Source organism: Aphelocoma coerulescens (genome assembly GCF_041296385.1).
Source record: "Aphelocoma coerulescens isolate FSJ_1873_10779 chromosome W unlocalized genomic scaffold, UR_Acoe_1.0 ChrW_unloc_scaf_1, whole genome shotgun sequence".
Classification (NCBI taxonomy): domain Eukaryota; kingdom Metazoa; phylum Chordata; class Aves; order Passeriformes; family Corvidae; genus Aphelocoma; species Aphelocoma coerulescens.
In genome coordinates, this window is record NW_027184080.1 from 9726648 (window position 1) to 9743724 (window position 17077).

Consider the following 17077-nt stretch of genomic DNA (forward strand, 5'->3'; position numbering starts at 1 on the left):
TATAAATGTAACTGCCAGGAATCATTCTAATTTTTGTATTTGTAATTTTGCCAGGATTGTTGGGTGTGACTTTTCGTATTTAGCACCAGTCGTATCTCATCAATTAATAAGGTCTAACTACACCATTTACCATAAATTGCTACCCACACCTATTGGGATGGACCTAACATTAGTAAAGCAATTAGTAAAACATCGGGACCTCATGGAGATTTTGAGAGAAATCCAAAGAAACGGGGAAAAGACCTTAGTCACCGTCCATTATGACACACAAGAAATCAGCAGAATCTTGCAAAGAGTAAAACAAGACGCAAGCCATAACTGGTGGGACTCACTTTTCGGGTGGTCACCTACCACAACTGGTATCCTAAGTACGTTCTGTCACCCCATCATTGTCTTATTAACCTTGGTTAGTACCTGCCTCGCGCTGTCTATCGCATTACTTATTTGGAACTATAGAGTACTAAAAAGGCTATCAGTCCTAACTACTTTGTCAAACGCACACGGAAAAACATTAAGAGATGCCTACCAAAAAATTCATTAGGAAAAGAATTTAAGTATTTGTAAAAGAATTTACTAACTCTTTAGAAAAGGGGGGACTGAATCAGGGGGATGGGGAGCAGAAGAATTCGTTTGTCAGGAACAATGCATCTAGCTTGGTCAGCGGGAAAAAAAAAGATAAGAGACTGCTGATAAGACCAGCGGGAGCCTCAGACAGACATCCTGCCCTCCCCAAAACTAGCTCAAACCAGTACCAAAGCTTAAACCCAGGCCAAAGGTATAAAAGAGCATGCGCAAGAAAGAAAGGTGAAAAGTTCAGACCAGGAAGACTCCCCTGACTTCATCACAAGACCCCCCGGGAGACCCCTACCACAACCACCAAACAACACTGCGCAAGCGCTATGCGGATGTAAATGACTTTTGAGTTCATTATAATACGAAGCGAGGCTGGGTGGGGCTAGGTGATGAATATGTATGAGTTTGTTAGGAAACTTAATGAATATGGAACTTGTAACCCGATAAATACCAAGCTGAATGCAGCTGTCGGCACGCATGATTTTGGAGGAGCGATCCCCCGTGTGTTCCAGCGCTGGAATAAAGCATACCTACTTTACTACTTATTCTAGTAGTGGAGTCCTTTCTGCTTTTCACCCCTTCCTGCTGAGATGTCTCGGGGTTCCCACTGCAGCTGTGGAGTTTGATACATCTTGTCTACCACCCGGGATTTTGTGCTCATTCCTGCTGTTCCAGTTTGCTGCTCCCGAGGGTCCCACTGAGGCACCACGATCAGCTGCCCCTGGGGGTTTGTGAAGCAAGCCTTTCTTCCATCCCTTCCTGGCTTGGCTAAGCTGTTGTTACCATGTGCTCCCCAAGCTAGCGCCACAGTGCCCCCTGCAGCCGCGGGCGGAATCATTACACCTGCCCTGCCCACCGGGAGCCGCCAGCGCCCCTGCCGGCTGTGACCATAACTACACCAAAGGGGAAAGTGCCTGACAGCCGAGAAGGCTGTTACTGGGTTTTTGGTTCTGTTTGTTGTTAATGGTGAAAGGAATGAGAAGGAGGTGTCTTTACAAACAAACTGTGGGTCTGCTGGTAGATAAAGCCAGATACTGAGAGGTGAAAGAAGCAATGGGAGGAACCATAAATTCCGTAGGAATTCCACTAAATTGACACAGTCTGTTACTCACTCAAGACTGCTAATCCTTGGATTTAGAGAAAAAGAAGAGAGACACAAGGAAAAGAATAGGGGGGTGGTTTACACATTAGAAAGGGGTTTGTATTAAGCGATTTGGGAAGTCTGTACCTCTCAAGTACCTCAGCCAATGGGGAAAGAGAGAGGGCAATGCTGCCAGGAAATTAGGATAAAAAGGAGGCTGTGTCCTCCAAAAATTTGAGAGACCCCATGGGAAATGCCCGTGACCTATCCCTTTATTCAAATAAAGTAACAGGACTCCTCTGTCTCCTTTTTGGACATAAGCCTCTGGTGTTTGAGGATTAATTTTCCTGATGCTGACATAGTTATTGTTGTTTGTTTACCTTGTTTTATATATATTAGTAAAGAACTGTTTTTCCTATTTCTCATATCTTTGCCTGAAAGCCCCTTAATTTCAAAATTATAATAATTGGGAGGGAAGGGGGTTACATTTTCCATTCCAAGGGAGGTTCCTGCCTTCCTTAGCAGATACCTGTCTTTCAAACCAAGACACAGTTGACTTCAGAATGTTAACATTTATGAAATATGAGTTTACTCAAAATACAAAATTAAACTATATAAAATAACTAGAATAATGGAGAAAGTGACAAGGACTGCTGAAAGATTAGACATGTTAGATACTTTCAAAAAATATATCAAGCACTGCACATACTCGTGGAGAAGCATGGGTTAAAACATAAATATATTCATGTAGTCTTGAAGAACACAGGAAATTACAGGATAGTTTTTGCTTGTAAAAGCTGAAAATAAGCTTACCTGAACCAAAGGTCTTGAAAGAATCTGACTTCCAAAACTGCTTGGTTTTTCACATATCAACATGTAACATGTTTATTCTAGGAAAGAGTCCAGACCTCACATATATGTGTTTTAGAAGAGGAAGGAAAAGGAAAAAGGAAACCAAAACTCCCCACAAAAATAACCCTTCACAAACCACTTATCATGATTTCATGATTGTGATCTACAGAAAAAAAAAACCCAAAAAAGTCATTGATCATGTGCTCTTTAGTCAGAGAAAAAGTTAAATACCAGATTCTGTATATGGTAAAAAGCATATGTCCTAGTGTATACTAAACCAAGCAAGCAATTAAATTTAAATTGAATTATTCTTCCTCTTTTTTCCCCCCCAAGGGTAATCCTATGGGACAGCTCCCCATTAAATTTTCATTTCCATTACAATACTTTTAAAATCAATTTTATTGCAGCCAAACATTGTTCATATACCTATCCATAAAATAAATTGTGATATATACACAACACTACGTTACAGGACATAAGTTTATAAGTTTTGGCAGATTCTGTTTAACAAAATGGAAATTGAATAACTTTAGTACTTGGAGAAAGTGAACTTCCTTATTTTGGTACAAATGTTTTTTGTCTCCCTGTACTCTAACCATACCTAAACTGGTTTAATAAACTAACGTTATTGTGTAACATCTCACTGTTTTCTCTTATGTTCTGATTCTAGACAGAATTTTTCATATGCTTCTTCAATTTCTGGATCCATCTTGTTATCAAGGTCATTAAAATACCTAAAAAACAAAACCAAAACCCCCCACCAAAACTGTTAAGTTTATGTACAGATTTTCAGAAACAGTAAATAGGTGAAATATTTACATAGATGTCAAGGATAAAACAGAGCTTATGGGCACTAGGAAAACAAACAAAAATCCCAAAGCAGCATAGATATGTACAAATTACTACAGTATTTGTCACCATTTTAGATCATCTTAGGCTGCCCACAGGTTAAAAGACAGAAATATTTCCAAGATGACAAAAAAATGCAATAATGCAATACAAGCTTTCAAAAATGTAATAACACATTTGCACAGATGCATTTACAAAAAATATTATTAGCATCATGTTGGGAAATAGAATTATTGGGATCAATAAAAGAACTGTGCAAGCAATAGTCCTGGAAGTTTTAGGCTTGTGTGTGAGAAAACTTTCCATGGGAAAGTCCCTGTGTGAAAGATAACAAGCAGGCCTGAGAAAGAGAGAGGGAGTGAAAAACTTGCAGCTGTACTATCCGGGAGTGAGCGAGGGAGATGGGCACAGAATTCTTTTGATCATAACAAGACTATGGAAATTTGCCAATGTAAGTCCAATTAAGTAGAAATAGAAATGTGTCGTGATAAGCTTTAAGCCACTTAGGAGCTAACAAGCTGGTATACTATATAAGTGCCTTTGGACTGCTAATAAACGGAGTTCGCTTATTGACCATATTGGTTTTGGACTGTGTCTCTCTCCCCCCGCCTGGGCCCGGGCTCCTCGTCCTTCGGAGCTTCTAACAGCATCATATTAGCAAAATTTTAGTTGGTTAACGTCCCAGTTTGTCATGGTTTAGCATAGTTTGGGTTTTTAGTTAAAGAGGGCTCCATCAGCCACAGAAGTGATTCTTTTGCAAAGAGGTGCTTACAGCTTCCTCTAGACCTGACAGAACCAATCAACTGGCTAGTTTGAATATTGGCAACTTTTTTAAGCCACTTAAGAAGCTTGACATGCCTCTGTGATCCACATTTAAGAACGAACAAACCCCGGGAAAGCTCTCTTGCTTCTGGCTTTTGGACAGGTAACTGGGGGGGCCTGCGGCACGGCCCAGCGGGGCCGGGTCAGGCCCTGCTTGGCACGGGTCAGGCCCTGCTTGGCACGGCCCGGCCGGGTTGGCCGCAGTGCGGCTTGGCTAAGATCTCAGCCGCTTCTGCTCACTGGACACCCAGCGCAGCCCCTCAGTGCAGCCCAGGTCAGGCAGGAGACAGCCATCCTGGAGCCGTGCGGCCCTGTTCCACCCGCAGCCCTGCTCCGCACAGGCCAGCCCCTGCAGCCCTGCTCCGTGCAGGTGGCCCGGCAGCGCGGCTCGGCCAGGCCGGCCCTCACCCAGTGCAGCCAAAGATTCATCTGAGGCTGCTGCCCTGCAAAGATCATGTGACCAACAGCGATAAGCAAATTCCAGCTGCGGGGCCCAGGTGAGATTAACCCCTTTAGTGTTGTAAGATTCCTCCAGAACAGATGAAGCCTGCAGACATCAATCCTCTCCCAAGTCAAAAGAAAAGGAAGGGTGAGGGCACATGAAGAAAACACCATAAACACACCAAAGTCAGTGAAGAAGGAAGAGCTGAAACCCCAAGAGAGGAGAAAGAGGACATGCTTCAAACCTAGAAGCTGAAATTCTGTTGTAAAGCTATGGTGATGGACTATGATACATCGGAGTACCCATTGTAATTTCATGAAAGCATGGGGGGTGGAGTGTTCAAACTGCAATTGTGAGCAAAAGTACTTGTGCTGAAATAAGCAAATGTTGAAGTAGCTGTGATTTGATGAGAAGCTTGAACAGAGAGAGATGAAAGTGATGAAGACCCTTGCTCCCAGGGAAGAAGACCTCTGTTCCTAGAGATGAAGATGCTCCCAGAGATAGATGAAGAGAACCTTTACTTCTGAACAGCTCATCCTTAAAATGGTACCCCATTAGCTCAAGATTGAACCCTCGAAAGCAGTTGTGAGGAAAGCTGTAAGACGAGGGAAGGGACTTTCACATGTGAGCAGAGAACCAACCCGGGTGGCTGTCTTGCTGTGACAGTGAAGCCATGAGAGAACTTCTTTGTGGAGGTGTCTCCATTGCATGAGCAAGGGAGACTCCTCTCCCTAAGTGAACTGAAAAAGATTATAGAGGTGGTAAACTGACTGAAAAAATCTCAAGGGTTGTCTTTTTACATTGTCAGTGGGAGAAGGGAGAAAGGTGGGGGGAAGAGAAGTGTTCTGAAGGTTTAGTCTGACTTTTTTTTCTTTCTTTCTTTTAGTTCTGTTAATAAACTTCTTTATATTCTTTTAAGTTTTGTGCCTGCTTTGCTTTCTCCTAATTCTTATCTCACAGAAGCAAAATAAGTAAGTAATGGATATTTCGAACCAAACCACTACACTCGATTGGTGTTTCTGCCTGGTTTACGAACTGAACCTGCTACAAAGTTCAAATACTGAATCAACTGTCTTGGTTGCACACTAGTCAGAAAAATATATTTATAGAGAAAACCTGTATTCCTATTTACTGATATATGAAAGAAGGCAACCTTACTTCACCTCCCTTTTGTATCTGCATTACCTTCTATTACATGTTAACCAGTCTTTCGGAAAAGATCTGTCTCATTTAGGTCACAGAAAAGACTGTATCCCATTAATGATAATCAGTATTGTGCAGAGTGGAGACTGAGTTTCAAAAAAAATCAAGATGGGAAGTGATAGGGATCACTTAAAAGCTTTTTTTCTCCTTACAGATACTGAGAAGTAACTTGAGTGTTCCCTGTTTTCTCTAGGTCCAACTGGAGTTTTCATCACCATAAACAAGGACAATGGAGTTGTAGCTTGAACATGATAGTGTATATAATTCTAAACAGCCTTAAAGAAATCAACAGCTATTGACTCTCATAAAGTATGCATTAGTTTCAGGTGCACAGTTTATTGCTTTCTGTGCTTTAGTTCCAAACAAGGGAATCAGCATGCACATGAAAGCAGTTAACATATTTGTTTGTTCTTCCTTTCCTGTAGAAGTGTAGACTTGAGAAGAAACTCAAGAACCCTTCTCCCTGATGTCAGTCATGAGAAATAGCTGATAGAGGATCAGGATAGATTTGTCTAAACTTTTCTTAAGCCTTCAAAGAAGGTTCCACAGTCACCTTGCATGAAGATTGACTGACAGTCTTTCACATGCCACTTTTTAGATTTGCTATGTTTAACTGCTGTCTGTATTCATTTTGCATTTAATTTGTTCTAAACACAACAGTTCACAAGGGTAGTTTTTTCCACAGTATGATTTTGTTGATTTCTGATTACATCACTAATTTAGCTTCCAAAGTTCCTGTAACTCCCCTCAGCTAGGTACCATCTAAAAATTTTCTAATTTACTAACAAAAACATTGATCCAGACTAGCACTCTTATCACACATGAACACAACACTGAAAATGCTTTTGAGTATCAAATCATGATCTGAAAGTCCTCCTTCAACCAGTACAGAGCTCAGAACAATTTATTTTAGACTGTATTTCTTTCACTGATTTCCTATCAAATTCTTATAAACTGGTGTCAGAAAGTGAGACTATATTCCCATCTACTGCTTCCCCTTTTACCATTAATTGAAGGAATACTACTTATCCTGAAGAGAAAACCTTAACAACCTTCTCCCTTTGAAAGACACTGAAAATTTTGTAATTATCTCTAGCTATAATGAATTCAGGTTGTCTCACTACCAACACCTGAAGGTATGATGCATCATTTTGCTTGAAAATTTTTTTCTAAAATGCAGAAGAGAGTATGTTTGCACATGTGCAAAAATATATGAAGTTTAATTGCCCTACTCAGTTGGATAAATATAAAATGTTTCAAACTTGTGTGATTACAAACCAACTTACACCTGTGATGCCTTAGGTTTTAACTTTTATATTTTTCAAATCCTGTACTGCCTAGTGTGTAACTCTGAAGTTTTGTGTGGCCTGTTAACTACTGTTCTCTCATGCTGGTTAGACATAACAAAGCCTCTCTAGGTTTGCTCTTCAAGGACACCTTGATTGTCCTAGGCCCCAAAATGTGTAAACTAAAGCCTTTGAAGAGGAGGGGCAAACTTGGGGTAATTACATCATTAACTGAAGTTATAATTGGAGAATTAACCCTGATATGCAAATGGACCAAACTTATAAAAGTGTGAAGATCCTGTGACCCAGGGTCCATCTTGGGTGTAGCCTTTTGACTGTCCAGGGTGTGCCTTTGAAGGCCCTTTAAATAAATACCTACTTTTATTCTCTTATTCTTGTCTAGCCTCTGTTTTCAGGTAGCCACTTTAAGGCATCACCTGAACAAACACATAACTTCCATTGTAAAACTAAATAATAATTATTAATTTCATTTTTTACAAGATTGGATTCCTAAATTTGCAGTAAAAATAACTAGTGTTAAAAAAAAGCCCAAAACCACCCCACAACAACTATCACTCAAAAAGAAAACATACTGATCTCCAGGTCCTGATAAAGCCATGCCATTTTCTTCATAATCTGGAAACAAATCCTCTCTTTCAAGCAGTTCTTGGTATTTTTCTTGGTAATCTGCCATAGTAAAAATGAGACCCAGTAATATATTAGTCCTCTAAATTAACATATATCTATACGGTTTGAAAATAGCCTATTTAATGAAACCATAAATGGCATGAAATATATTATCGAAGAAACTCCCACTACAGTTTTTTTCTCAGGACATCAATCAAACTCCAAGAATGATACCTACCTTCCCAAAGAAACAAAGGTAGTCACAGTTGTCTTTACCTCAGATGATGTCTTGCCATGTTGCGCTCAGATTATAGGAAACAAAGAAACAAACCCTTTTGCTACTAACAATGGACAAACAAAAGAAGACCTGGGGAAACCAAGTGCTGAGGACTATGGCACAAATTCTTCTGAACTGTATGAACTCAACTGCACATTCTCCATTTCAAACATTTACCTTCTTTTAACACAGAATAAGGCATGTGTTACACAAAGCCAGGAGTTAAGCCATAATTTTGTCTGTTAAGTTGTATGAGTTTCAGATATTTTAAGAACAACTTTTATGTACTTCAACAGGACATAATTACAACTTTTTAAAGATTGAGAAAACAGGGGACATACCCGGATCTGCTGCAGTGAAAGGAACACCATCAGAAGTGTAAAATGTTGGTTCATTCTAAGAATAAAGTTATACAGTAAGTTATATGAGTTCAGAGACAGATGTTCGTAGCTTTTAGCAATGTGATTGTCTATGAATCAAATTCATATTAAACTAAGGAACTGAAATATCAGTACATTCTTACCATAAAATAGTTAGGGTCATTTTCAGGAGTAGCTTTTGTATGTGGAGAAGTTTCATGAACTCTACCCCAGTTACTTGATCGTAGTTCCACTACTTTCAGAAGCATATGTTTCACATCTCTGAAATAAACAAAAGCAGCACAAAAGTTAGAATGATTTGTGCTAAAAAATAATTGGGCTAATGGTTGGCTCATGGGGGAGGGGAGGAGAAGGACTTAAACCAAACAAACAGAAAGCACAAACAGAAAACAAACATACACAACCATCTCATTAAGTGGAACATTAATCTCTAGTAAAAGATAAAAAACAAAACAAAACCAAAAATGAAAGAACCACTCTCCCCACAAGTGCTACATGAAAGTGACCAACATATCACCTTACTTTTTGCAAATGAGAGTTTTTAAGGAAATATTTTGGACGTGGTCATTATTCTTGAAGATTTTTAGGGTGTTCTGTTTAATATAAAAGCAAAATACTGCAAACAAATTTATCTTCTCACCTGCTACAGTTTGCATCCAATACAACATTTTCAATTCTCTGAATCATTTCCTCCATATCATTCTTTCCTTTTTCTTTCCAGGCATCTTCTAAAACTGAGCCTGTCAACTAAAGACAAGGTATTAGGTTTTGTTGGGGTTTTTTTTTGCTAGTATTTTTTTTCTCTTTTAAAGTGAATTATAAAAGTTTAAGAAACTGTCAACAGAAGAGTTTCTTTAACAATCCATAGCATTTAGATGCCCTATGTGACTACCTGAGGGTTGAAGGTCCCAATCTCCTACATCTTTTTGTTGAATGGATTAATGACCACATAAATAGTTTATTTTAGACTACAGACAGTATGGTAACTCTATGTCCAATGTTGCCTAGAATTTTGTCGGGGTCTCCTCCCCCCACCATGTAGCCCTGGGAGAGAGGCCCTGAGGGGACAGACATGGGGTTTCCCGAGCCCCTGGTCAGCCTCGTTCCCCATTGGTTGGTTGGTGTTTCCCGGCGCGGGCAAGGACCCTCAACCCAGACTGTGTGGGTTCCTCGGCAGAGCTCCAGCCATGCGGCTGGAGAAATAAACATCTCTGAAACATCTACCAAGAATCCGTCCATATATATTTCTTTTCCACTGGCCTCCTGGTTTGGTGCATCGTGTTACAGAATCCCCACTGTAACAAATGGTGGTGAATTGTGAGCAGAACGATCCCCGATCCCTAAGCGACTGATTTGTGTGAGTAAACCCTAGAAACTTTGGATTCCTCCTCTTGGTTTTGTTTTGTTATTCCATATCTAAACTATGGAGGAACCGTGGGAAGACTCCTGGCTTTCAGAGCTGCATATGGACATTTATCTTAAAATGATTCTTGAACAACGATTTGTAAATTTTAGCTTGATTCAAGCTCAAAAAGAACTGAAACACTTCCTGGCATGGTTGTTTAAGAACTTTTTCTATGTTTCTTGGGATTTAATTCTTACCAAAGACTTTGGACACAGTTAATTTTTGAGTCAAAATACATGCTGATGGAAGAATATTTTCGTGAATATTATTTAATTACCGAGACTGTTGAGCAATGTCAGCTGTGTCCTGGCGAAGGGAAGCCTGCCTCAGGGACCGTGCGGCCTCGGCCACGTGGACCGACCGCTCTGCGAGCAGCAGCGAGGCAGTTCCCGCATGCAGGTGGAGCCACGCGAGCCGCAGTGTCGGCGGTGGAGCGAGGCGTGGCGGGAGCGGGACCACCCAGTGGAGCCTGCCCGGCCCCGCGCAGAGCATGGGGGAGCGAGCCCCGTGAATGCCTGACCGAGAGGGGTGGCCGGCGGGCTGCGGCTGGCTGCAGCGGCGGCGCAGCGGAGCCACGCCCAGCCCAGCCGCGCGCTGGAGCAGGGCGCGGGGGGTCATCGCTCGGGGGTTTGGCCAAGATGCAGTGCCTGGCATTGGCAGCGAAGCTGCGACCAGAGGAGGCAACACATGGAGAACTGAGCAGCGCGGCCCAGCTAGGCCCGCGCATCCCCAGGAAGAGCGCGCAGGCACTAGCAGCTCTGGAAATTCTAGCACAGGAGCGAGCGAAAGAGAAAGCAAGAATGCAGCGAGACAGAAAACCACAGCCACTTGGAAAAAGGAAAATATTGGAGCTAAGGTTTTAGGAATAGTAAAGTGGTATAATGTTAAACAAAATTATGGTTTTATAATGAGATGTGACAACCAGCAAGACATATTCGTGCATAGAACTGCTATTAAAAAGAATAACCCTGAAAAATGCATCCCAAGCTTGGAAGATGGAGTAGTAGTAGAGTTCAAAATTGTACTAGGTAGAAAAGGGTTACAAGCATCGCAGGTCACTGGGCCTGATGGTGTTCCTGTAAAAGGCAGTATATATGCAAAAAATCGTAGTCATGTTAGACAATATCTCCATTGTAGGCCCCCCCTACAGTCTCCCTTTCCTAATCCCACCTTTCCCTTTTACCTTATATCCTACTGCCCCCAGTGTATTCCCAATCTGTTTTTTCATCCATGGTTTCCCCCACAAAACCATACCTTTGCCAATTGTTTCCCCAAAAATCCCTTTCCGATGCCGATGGGGGGATGAAAAGGGGGAGGGAAGAAATTAAACCCTCTCCTGCCTCAGTTTCCCCACAAAGCATGCCTGGAGAGTCCTGTCTCCCTTCTGTCAGCCTTAAGATGTTCCACAGAATCTTTTTGGACATTCAAAGACTCAGGAGGGTAGCTTGTTTTGTTTTGAAACTGTCCTTGTTCTTTTCAATGTTAAGTTTTACATCTCTTTTGTTAAAAATAAACGGGTGAAATGTCGGGGTCTCCTCCCCCTGCCATGCAGCCCTGGGAGAGGGGCCCTGAGGGGACAGAGACGGGGTTTCCCTACCCCTGGTCAGCCTCGTTCCCCATTGGTTGTTTTGTGTTCCCCTGCGCGGGCAAGGACACTCGGTCCAGACTGTGAGGGTTCCTCAGCAGAGCCCCGGCCATGCGGCTGGAGAAATAAACATCTCTGAAACATCTAACAAGAATCCATCCATATATATTTCTTTTCCACGGGACTCCTGGTTTGATATATGAGTGTTACAGTAATCCCCGCTGTAACAGAATTTCACAGCCACTTCCCTCATTTCAGTCTTGAAATGTGATCTTGAAACAACTCTTCAGTGATTTAATTACACTGTGAAACAGTCACATTACAACAAAATGCATTTTTTAAATATTGCAGTGATTTCTTGTAAAAAAGCATTACATTTCATCATCTTTCTGAGGTTGTGTATCAGTGGGACATGGAGATTGCATTTGACCATACAATTACTTGTGTCACACTGACACAAAAATATTGCAACATTCTGAATCCTGTTGAAAGGACTATCAGCATTTGTCAGATCTTAATTGCTTTAAATACATGCTATGAAAAGAGAGACCATATTTTTGCAGATGATGCCACAGGCTTACCTGATAATAACAATAGGTTAGTAAGCTTTAGAAAGACTTCAGTCAACATACCTAGAAACAGATGTGCCAGAGAATTTCACCTGGGTATGTATAAAGAGGAGCCAAGAATTATCTGACCAAGCCAACTTGAGTTTTAATACATAAAATCTGTGAGACTGAAGCTGTTGCTGAGGGAGCTTTAGCAGCAGACAGCCTAGAACTGCTATGGATGAAAGCCTTTTCTGTTAAGAATAGGTACTTAATTCATTGTCCAATAATTGCAGAGTAGGAGATAAGAGTTAAACTACAAAAAATTATTTTGCCACTATGGTCAAACTTAATATCAGTTCCTAATCTACTGAGCATAAATTCTACATGATCTAAAAATGCTTGGAATGGTGTCTGATGATACAAAGGAATAAAATGCAAAGATAAAAGCAAGCACTTGTTTCACATTCCCAGTTTTCTACTGTGGTCCTGCATTGATCCTAGGTAATTAGATAGCAACCCCAAGAAGGTTTAATTAAAAATAAATATACTGCAAAGCAAATAGGTGAAAAGCCTGTATCCACCACTATATTAAATGGAAAGGACAACAGGAGACATCTATTGCTTCAGTAGTGAATCCAATGTTTCATGAGGTAGCTCAGTCTAGCTACAGATACACTTCAACATTTGTAGACACTTGGAGTTTCCCTCTTCATTCAGGACTATGATGATATATTAAAAAAAAATAAAACCCCAACTTTTTTTCTTTTAAAACTACTGTCTCACCTGTTGCTGTGACCCAGCCCACTGTGGGGCTCGGGCAGCGAGATGCCAATCAATCCCAGCCCATCCCCTGGATCGAGTTTCCCGAAGAGGCAGACTCAGAGGGGGGGTTGATGGGCAGCTCAGAAGACTAAGCCACATCCCCCCGGGCTGTGCCCCGGTACAAGCCGCCTCCCCTGGTTCGGGAAAATTCTCGGTTACTCGGTTGTTCATTTGTTCTCTACCTCCCGCCTCTCGGTTTCCCCCAGTGGTTCTTGTTAAATTGTATCCTCCCCTGGCTTGTAACTCATTGGTTGTTTTCCCCTTTTGCCGCGGTTTTCAAATTCCCTATAAAACTGAGGACAAGCCTCGGGGGGGCATCCTATCGCATTCCATCCCTTCCGAGCTTGTTTGGGTTGCGAAACTTCTAACAATAAACCTGTTAGGTGTCAGACCAGAACAGCCTCTCTCTTCCTTTGTCTCCGAGCTAACGTGAGCCAATACCATCGGCTCCTGCTGTGTTTCCTCTGCTGAGAAGCCAGATAGCTAGCTCAGTCAGCAGCACCTTTCTTGATGCCAAAGTCGCTTCAGCGACGCCCAGAAGTAACGCAGCTGGACTCTCTCTGACCGGGGGCTCACCAGAGCTTGTGCCTCGAGCACAAGTACTGCATTAGGTTGGCGCACCAAGCATGGGGCTCACGCTAGTGCGCGATCCCTGCAACGTTGTGGCTGTCGGTGGACAATAAGAAGCAGCGACTTTGGACCTGCCGACGCCTCTCGGTGCAGTCCGCTCTGTTTTAGGAGCGGTGCCCTGAGAGAAGGCTGCTAACTCCCACTGATTCTGCACTGAACTGATTTTGGAGAGCAGCCGTGCCTCGGAGAACCCCACCTGCGCTTTTTAGTTTGGGACCGGACGCCTTTTAACTGATTTCTGAAACTTGTGCGAGTATCCCCGGCCCCTGATATTTTCTTTTTTCATTTTGCAGGTGGTGGGCGAAAGAAGTGCTGAGAGAGAGATGGGATCAAAACTCTCTCAGCCCCAAAGAGAGGTTTTTCTCCCAAGTTGTGAAATCCCTTCAAGTTAGTGGGTTTAAATTTTCAAAGGGTCTGTTAAAACCGTTTGTTCGCTGGCTTTTCTTTTACCATCCTCAAGCGTTTCCCACAAATTTAAAATCGCCTGCCTTCTGGCAGGCTGTGGGGGATAAGATTACTGATTTAAAGTAAAAAAGGGGACTCCTCTGGAAGAAAATTCTTTCCTTTAGTTCTAGTCCTTCGGGACTTGCATAAAATGGATCAGAAAGTAAAAGAAAAGCACAAATCCCTTCGCAGTTCTTCCCAAATCCCTCCTTCCTCCCCTCCTCCTCCTCATCCCACTTCCCCTTCGTTGGAAAAACCGAATGGGGTGATATGCCTAGAGGCACAGAGTTGCTACCTTCTCTCTGACCCCTCTCGGTCTTTTCAGCCACCCTTTCAAGATAGCCCTGGCCAGGCTGCCTTGACCCCTTCCCAAACTCCGTATCCCTCGCCCTCTTCCCCAGTTGCAAGCCCAGAAAACTGTTCTAAATGCTGTTCGCCATTATCGCCCCCCGACTTCACGTGGCTGAACAATGGCGCTGACCTCATGGCACAGTTTACCCCTCCCCCCTCTTCTTCTTCCCACAGTCCCTTTCGCCCTCCTACCCCCAACCCTTTCCTATCCCCGCCCTCAGACATGACGTCTTTGGGCTCCTCCCACACGTTGGGTACTGCCCCCTGCATCGGGAATCCCTGTCCATCCTGTGACCACTCCTCCTGGTCCTCCAACCCCGCCCACTGTGGAGGACTTCTTGGGTCCCACACCTCCCTTTCCAGTTCCGACGGGGTAGAAACCGGAACCGACGCCATCTTGAAATCGGGTCTGGGAGTACCCTCAGCCCACTCCTACCCCTTTGCTGCTCCTGTAACATATGATCGCTCTGGCAATAATCCCACATGGAAACCTTTTGATCCTGCAGGGCTGAAAGAGCTTTGCAAAGCCCAGAAAGACTTTGGGAGGGAGAGTCAGTATTTTAAGAACCTCCTGAGAATAACTCTCAGCGCTACAGTGATTGTGCCACATGACCTCAAAAGCATTTTCTCCTGCTTGCTTTCCCCATCCGAGTTTCAAATGTGGGAAGAAGGTTGGAGAAAGCAACTGGGAGAGGTCCTCCCTATTTTACTGCAGGATCCAAACAATGCAGGGGATGGATCACCTTACTGGTGAGGGGTTATTAGCCAAGCCCCAGAACCAGGCTCAAAATACACCAGAGCCGGTCCTGAATGCTGTAAAGCAAGCAGCACAGCAAGCGTTCTTAATGATGCCCCCTAAATTAGCACCTCAATTGAATTACACAGAGATTCGGCAACTGCAAAATGAGCCATTTATTGATTTTGTGGATAACCTGAGGCTCATGGTGGAAAGACAAGTGGAAGGTCCGAAAAGAAAAGAGACTATATTATAACGCAAATTGCAAAGACTAATGCCAATGATGCTTGTAAAAGAGTGATTTTGGGTCTTCCATTCGAACCTCCAGAAACCCTAAGTCAAATGATCCGTGCTTGCATGACTTTAGTGCCTATTAATCAGCCAAATTTAAAACGGGGGGGGGGGGGGGGGGGGGGGAATTTAATAAGAACTGCAGCTGCTGCTGATGCAACAGCATCTCAAAGCAATAGAATTGCTAATTTGGTCTGTCACAGGTGTGGCAAACAAGGGCACTTGGCCCAAAACTGCAGAGCTCTGGCTCCAATTAATCAGGGTTCCTGAGATGTCTCCCCACGGCAAAATACATCGCCTGCCACTGATGGGATGCAGCCAAAAAACTAACAGGACTGCATGGATTGACAGGGCCACGCGGGGGAATGAATCAAGAAACTGCCACCAGAAAAATGGTTACCAGGACCACTGCAACTCAAATGGACTCAGTAACACTCCAGAGAACCGTTGTGAGTTGCGAGAACCTGAAAGACTGTATACTGTTTGTGTTAAAAGATGATGTACATTCACCAGGTGACATTTGTGTTACACCAGAAATTATTCAAGTGGGGCCACAAGGGTTCTTTACTGTCAGTATCCAGTGTGTTAACCCTCCCTATTTTCCTGCTGCTAACCAGGTTGTAGCCCAAGCTGTTCTCATGCCCAGTAGTCCGCCACAGGACTACAACCCCTGTGTCTTCTGGGCTGAGGTAGTTGGGAACAACAAACTTAATTGCAAACTGTCTTGCCAAGGCTCGGCCATCAGCCTGGCAGGAATGATGGACACAGGAGCAGACGTGACAGTCATTTCTTCCCACCATTGCCCGTCACATTGGGAGCTGCAGCTGGCAGAAGGTACTTTGATGGGTGTGGGGGGATCTATATCTGCCCAGAGAAGCAAGGCAGTTGTCCAAATTGAGGGTCCGGAGGGACAGATAGCATCAGTCCGTCCTTTTGTAATTGACTCTGGATTTACATTCTGGGGAAGAGATCTCATGTCCCAGTGGGGGGCTCGAGTTGAAATTCCATCTCAACCCCAGAATTTTTAGTAAAGGCCACTGCGGAGCGCCCCTTCCAGAAATTAAATTGGATCTCTGACGAACACATCTGGCTGGATCAGTGGCCTTTGAAAACAGAAAAAGGTGCTCACCGCACTCGTGGAGGAGCAATTGAAAAAAGGAAATATCGAACAATCTAATAGTGCTTGGAATTCCCCAGTGTTCGTAATCAAAAAGCCGGGGAAAGACAAGTGGTGCCTCCTACAGGACTTGCAGAAAATAAATGCAGTCATAGAGGACATAGGACCTGTAATACATGAAATCCCTAATTAGCTTGGTCTTTGCATATTAAGTGCTTTAATTAATTAATTTTGAGTTAAATATTTTTAAATTGAATGTTAAAATTAACTCATCAGCCCAGGTACACAAATCAAGTTTTATTATTATGGTTTTCACTTGTTCAAAGCAGTTTATTTACACCCTTCCCAGTAAAAATTCCCCAGTTAAAAGTTTCCCAGTTAAAATCCCTTTTCAAACATTAATCACTTGTACACCATAAGAGTTATCTTTCCTGTGTTTACTGTATACTTTTACAAGTGTTTTAAGATGTGTTGGATGTATTTTTTGGTGTTTTTACTTGTACTTTGGTTCCAAGGCAAATTTCAAAACCCCAGTTCCAACAAACAGCCCAGCCCCCATAGCCATTACCCTGTAGGCAAGTACCATAGCAACCTGAATTTTAATGACCCTTGTCTCAACTAATACCACCCCTCTGACAAGGATGAGCCATTGGTGGACAGAGATAATCTGTCAAAGGGAAAACACCAATCACTTTAAACCTAAGGGGCGGACTGTGGGCGGGCTGTGGGCGGACTGGGGCGGAGCAAAGGCAC

At 43.0% G+C, this 17077-nt stretch overlaps 1 protein-coding gene across 2 annotated transcripts in view; it reads right to left on the reverse strand.

Annotated features, from left to right (window-relative positions):
* Positions 1-2294: 2294 nt before the first annotated feature.
* The window catches only part of LOC138102690 (polyadenylate-binding protein-interacting protein 1-like), a 45894-nt gene continuing 31111 nt past the window's right edge, over positions 2295-17077 (reverse strand). For both annotated transcript variants that reach the window (XM_069000410.1, XM_069000409.1), the window contains exons 7-11: positions 9033-9139; positions 8536-8653; positions 8354-8408; positions 7702-7795; positions 2295-3240 (exon numbers count right to left, since the gene is read on the reverse strand). In XM_069000410.1, the coding sequence (XP_068856511.1) occupies positions 3147-3240; positions 7702-7795; positions 8354-8408; positions 8536-8653; positions 9033-9139 (468 nt within the window). In that variant the 3' untranslated portion in view covers positions 2295-3146. The remainder of the gene's footprint in view (positions 3241-7701; positions 7796-8353; positions 8409-8535; positions 8654-9032; positions 9140-17077) is intronic.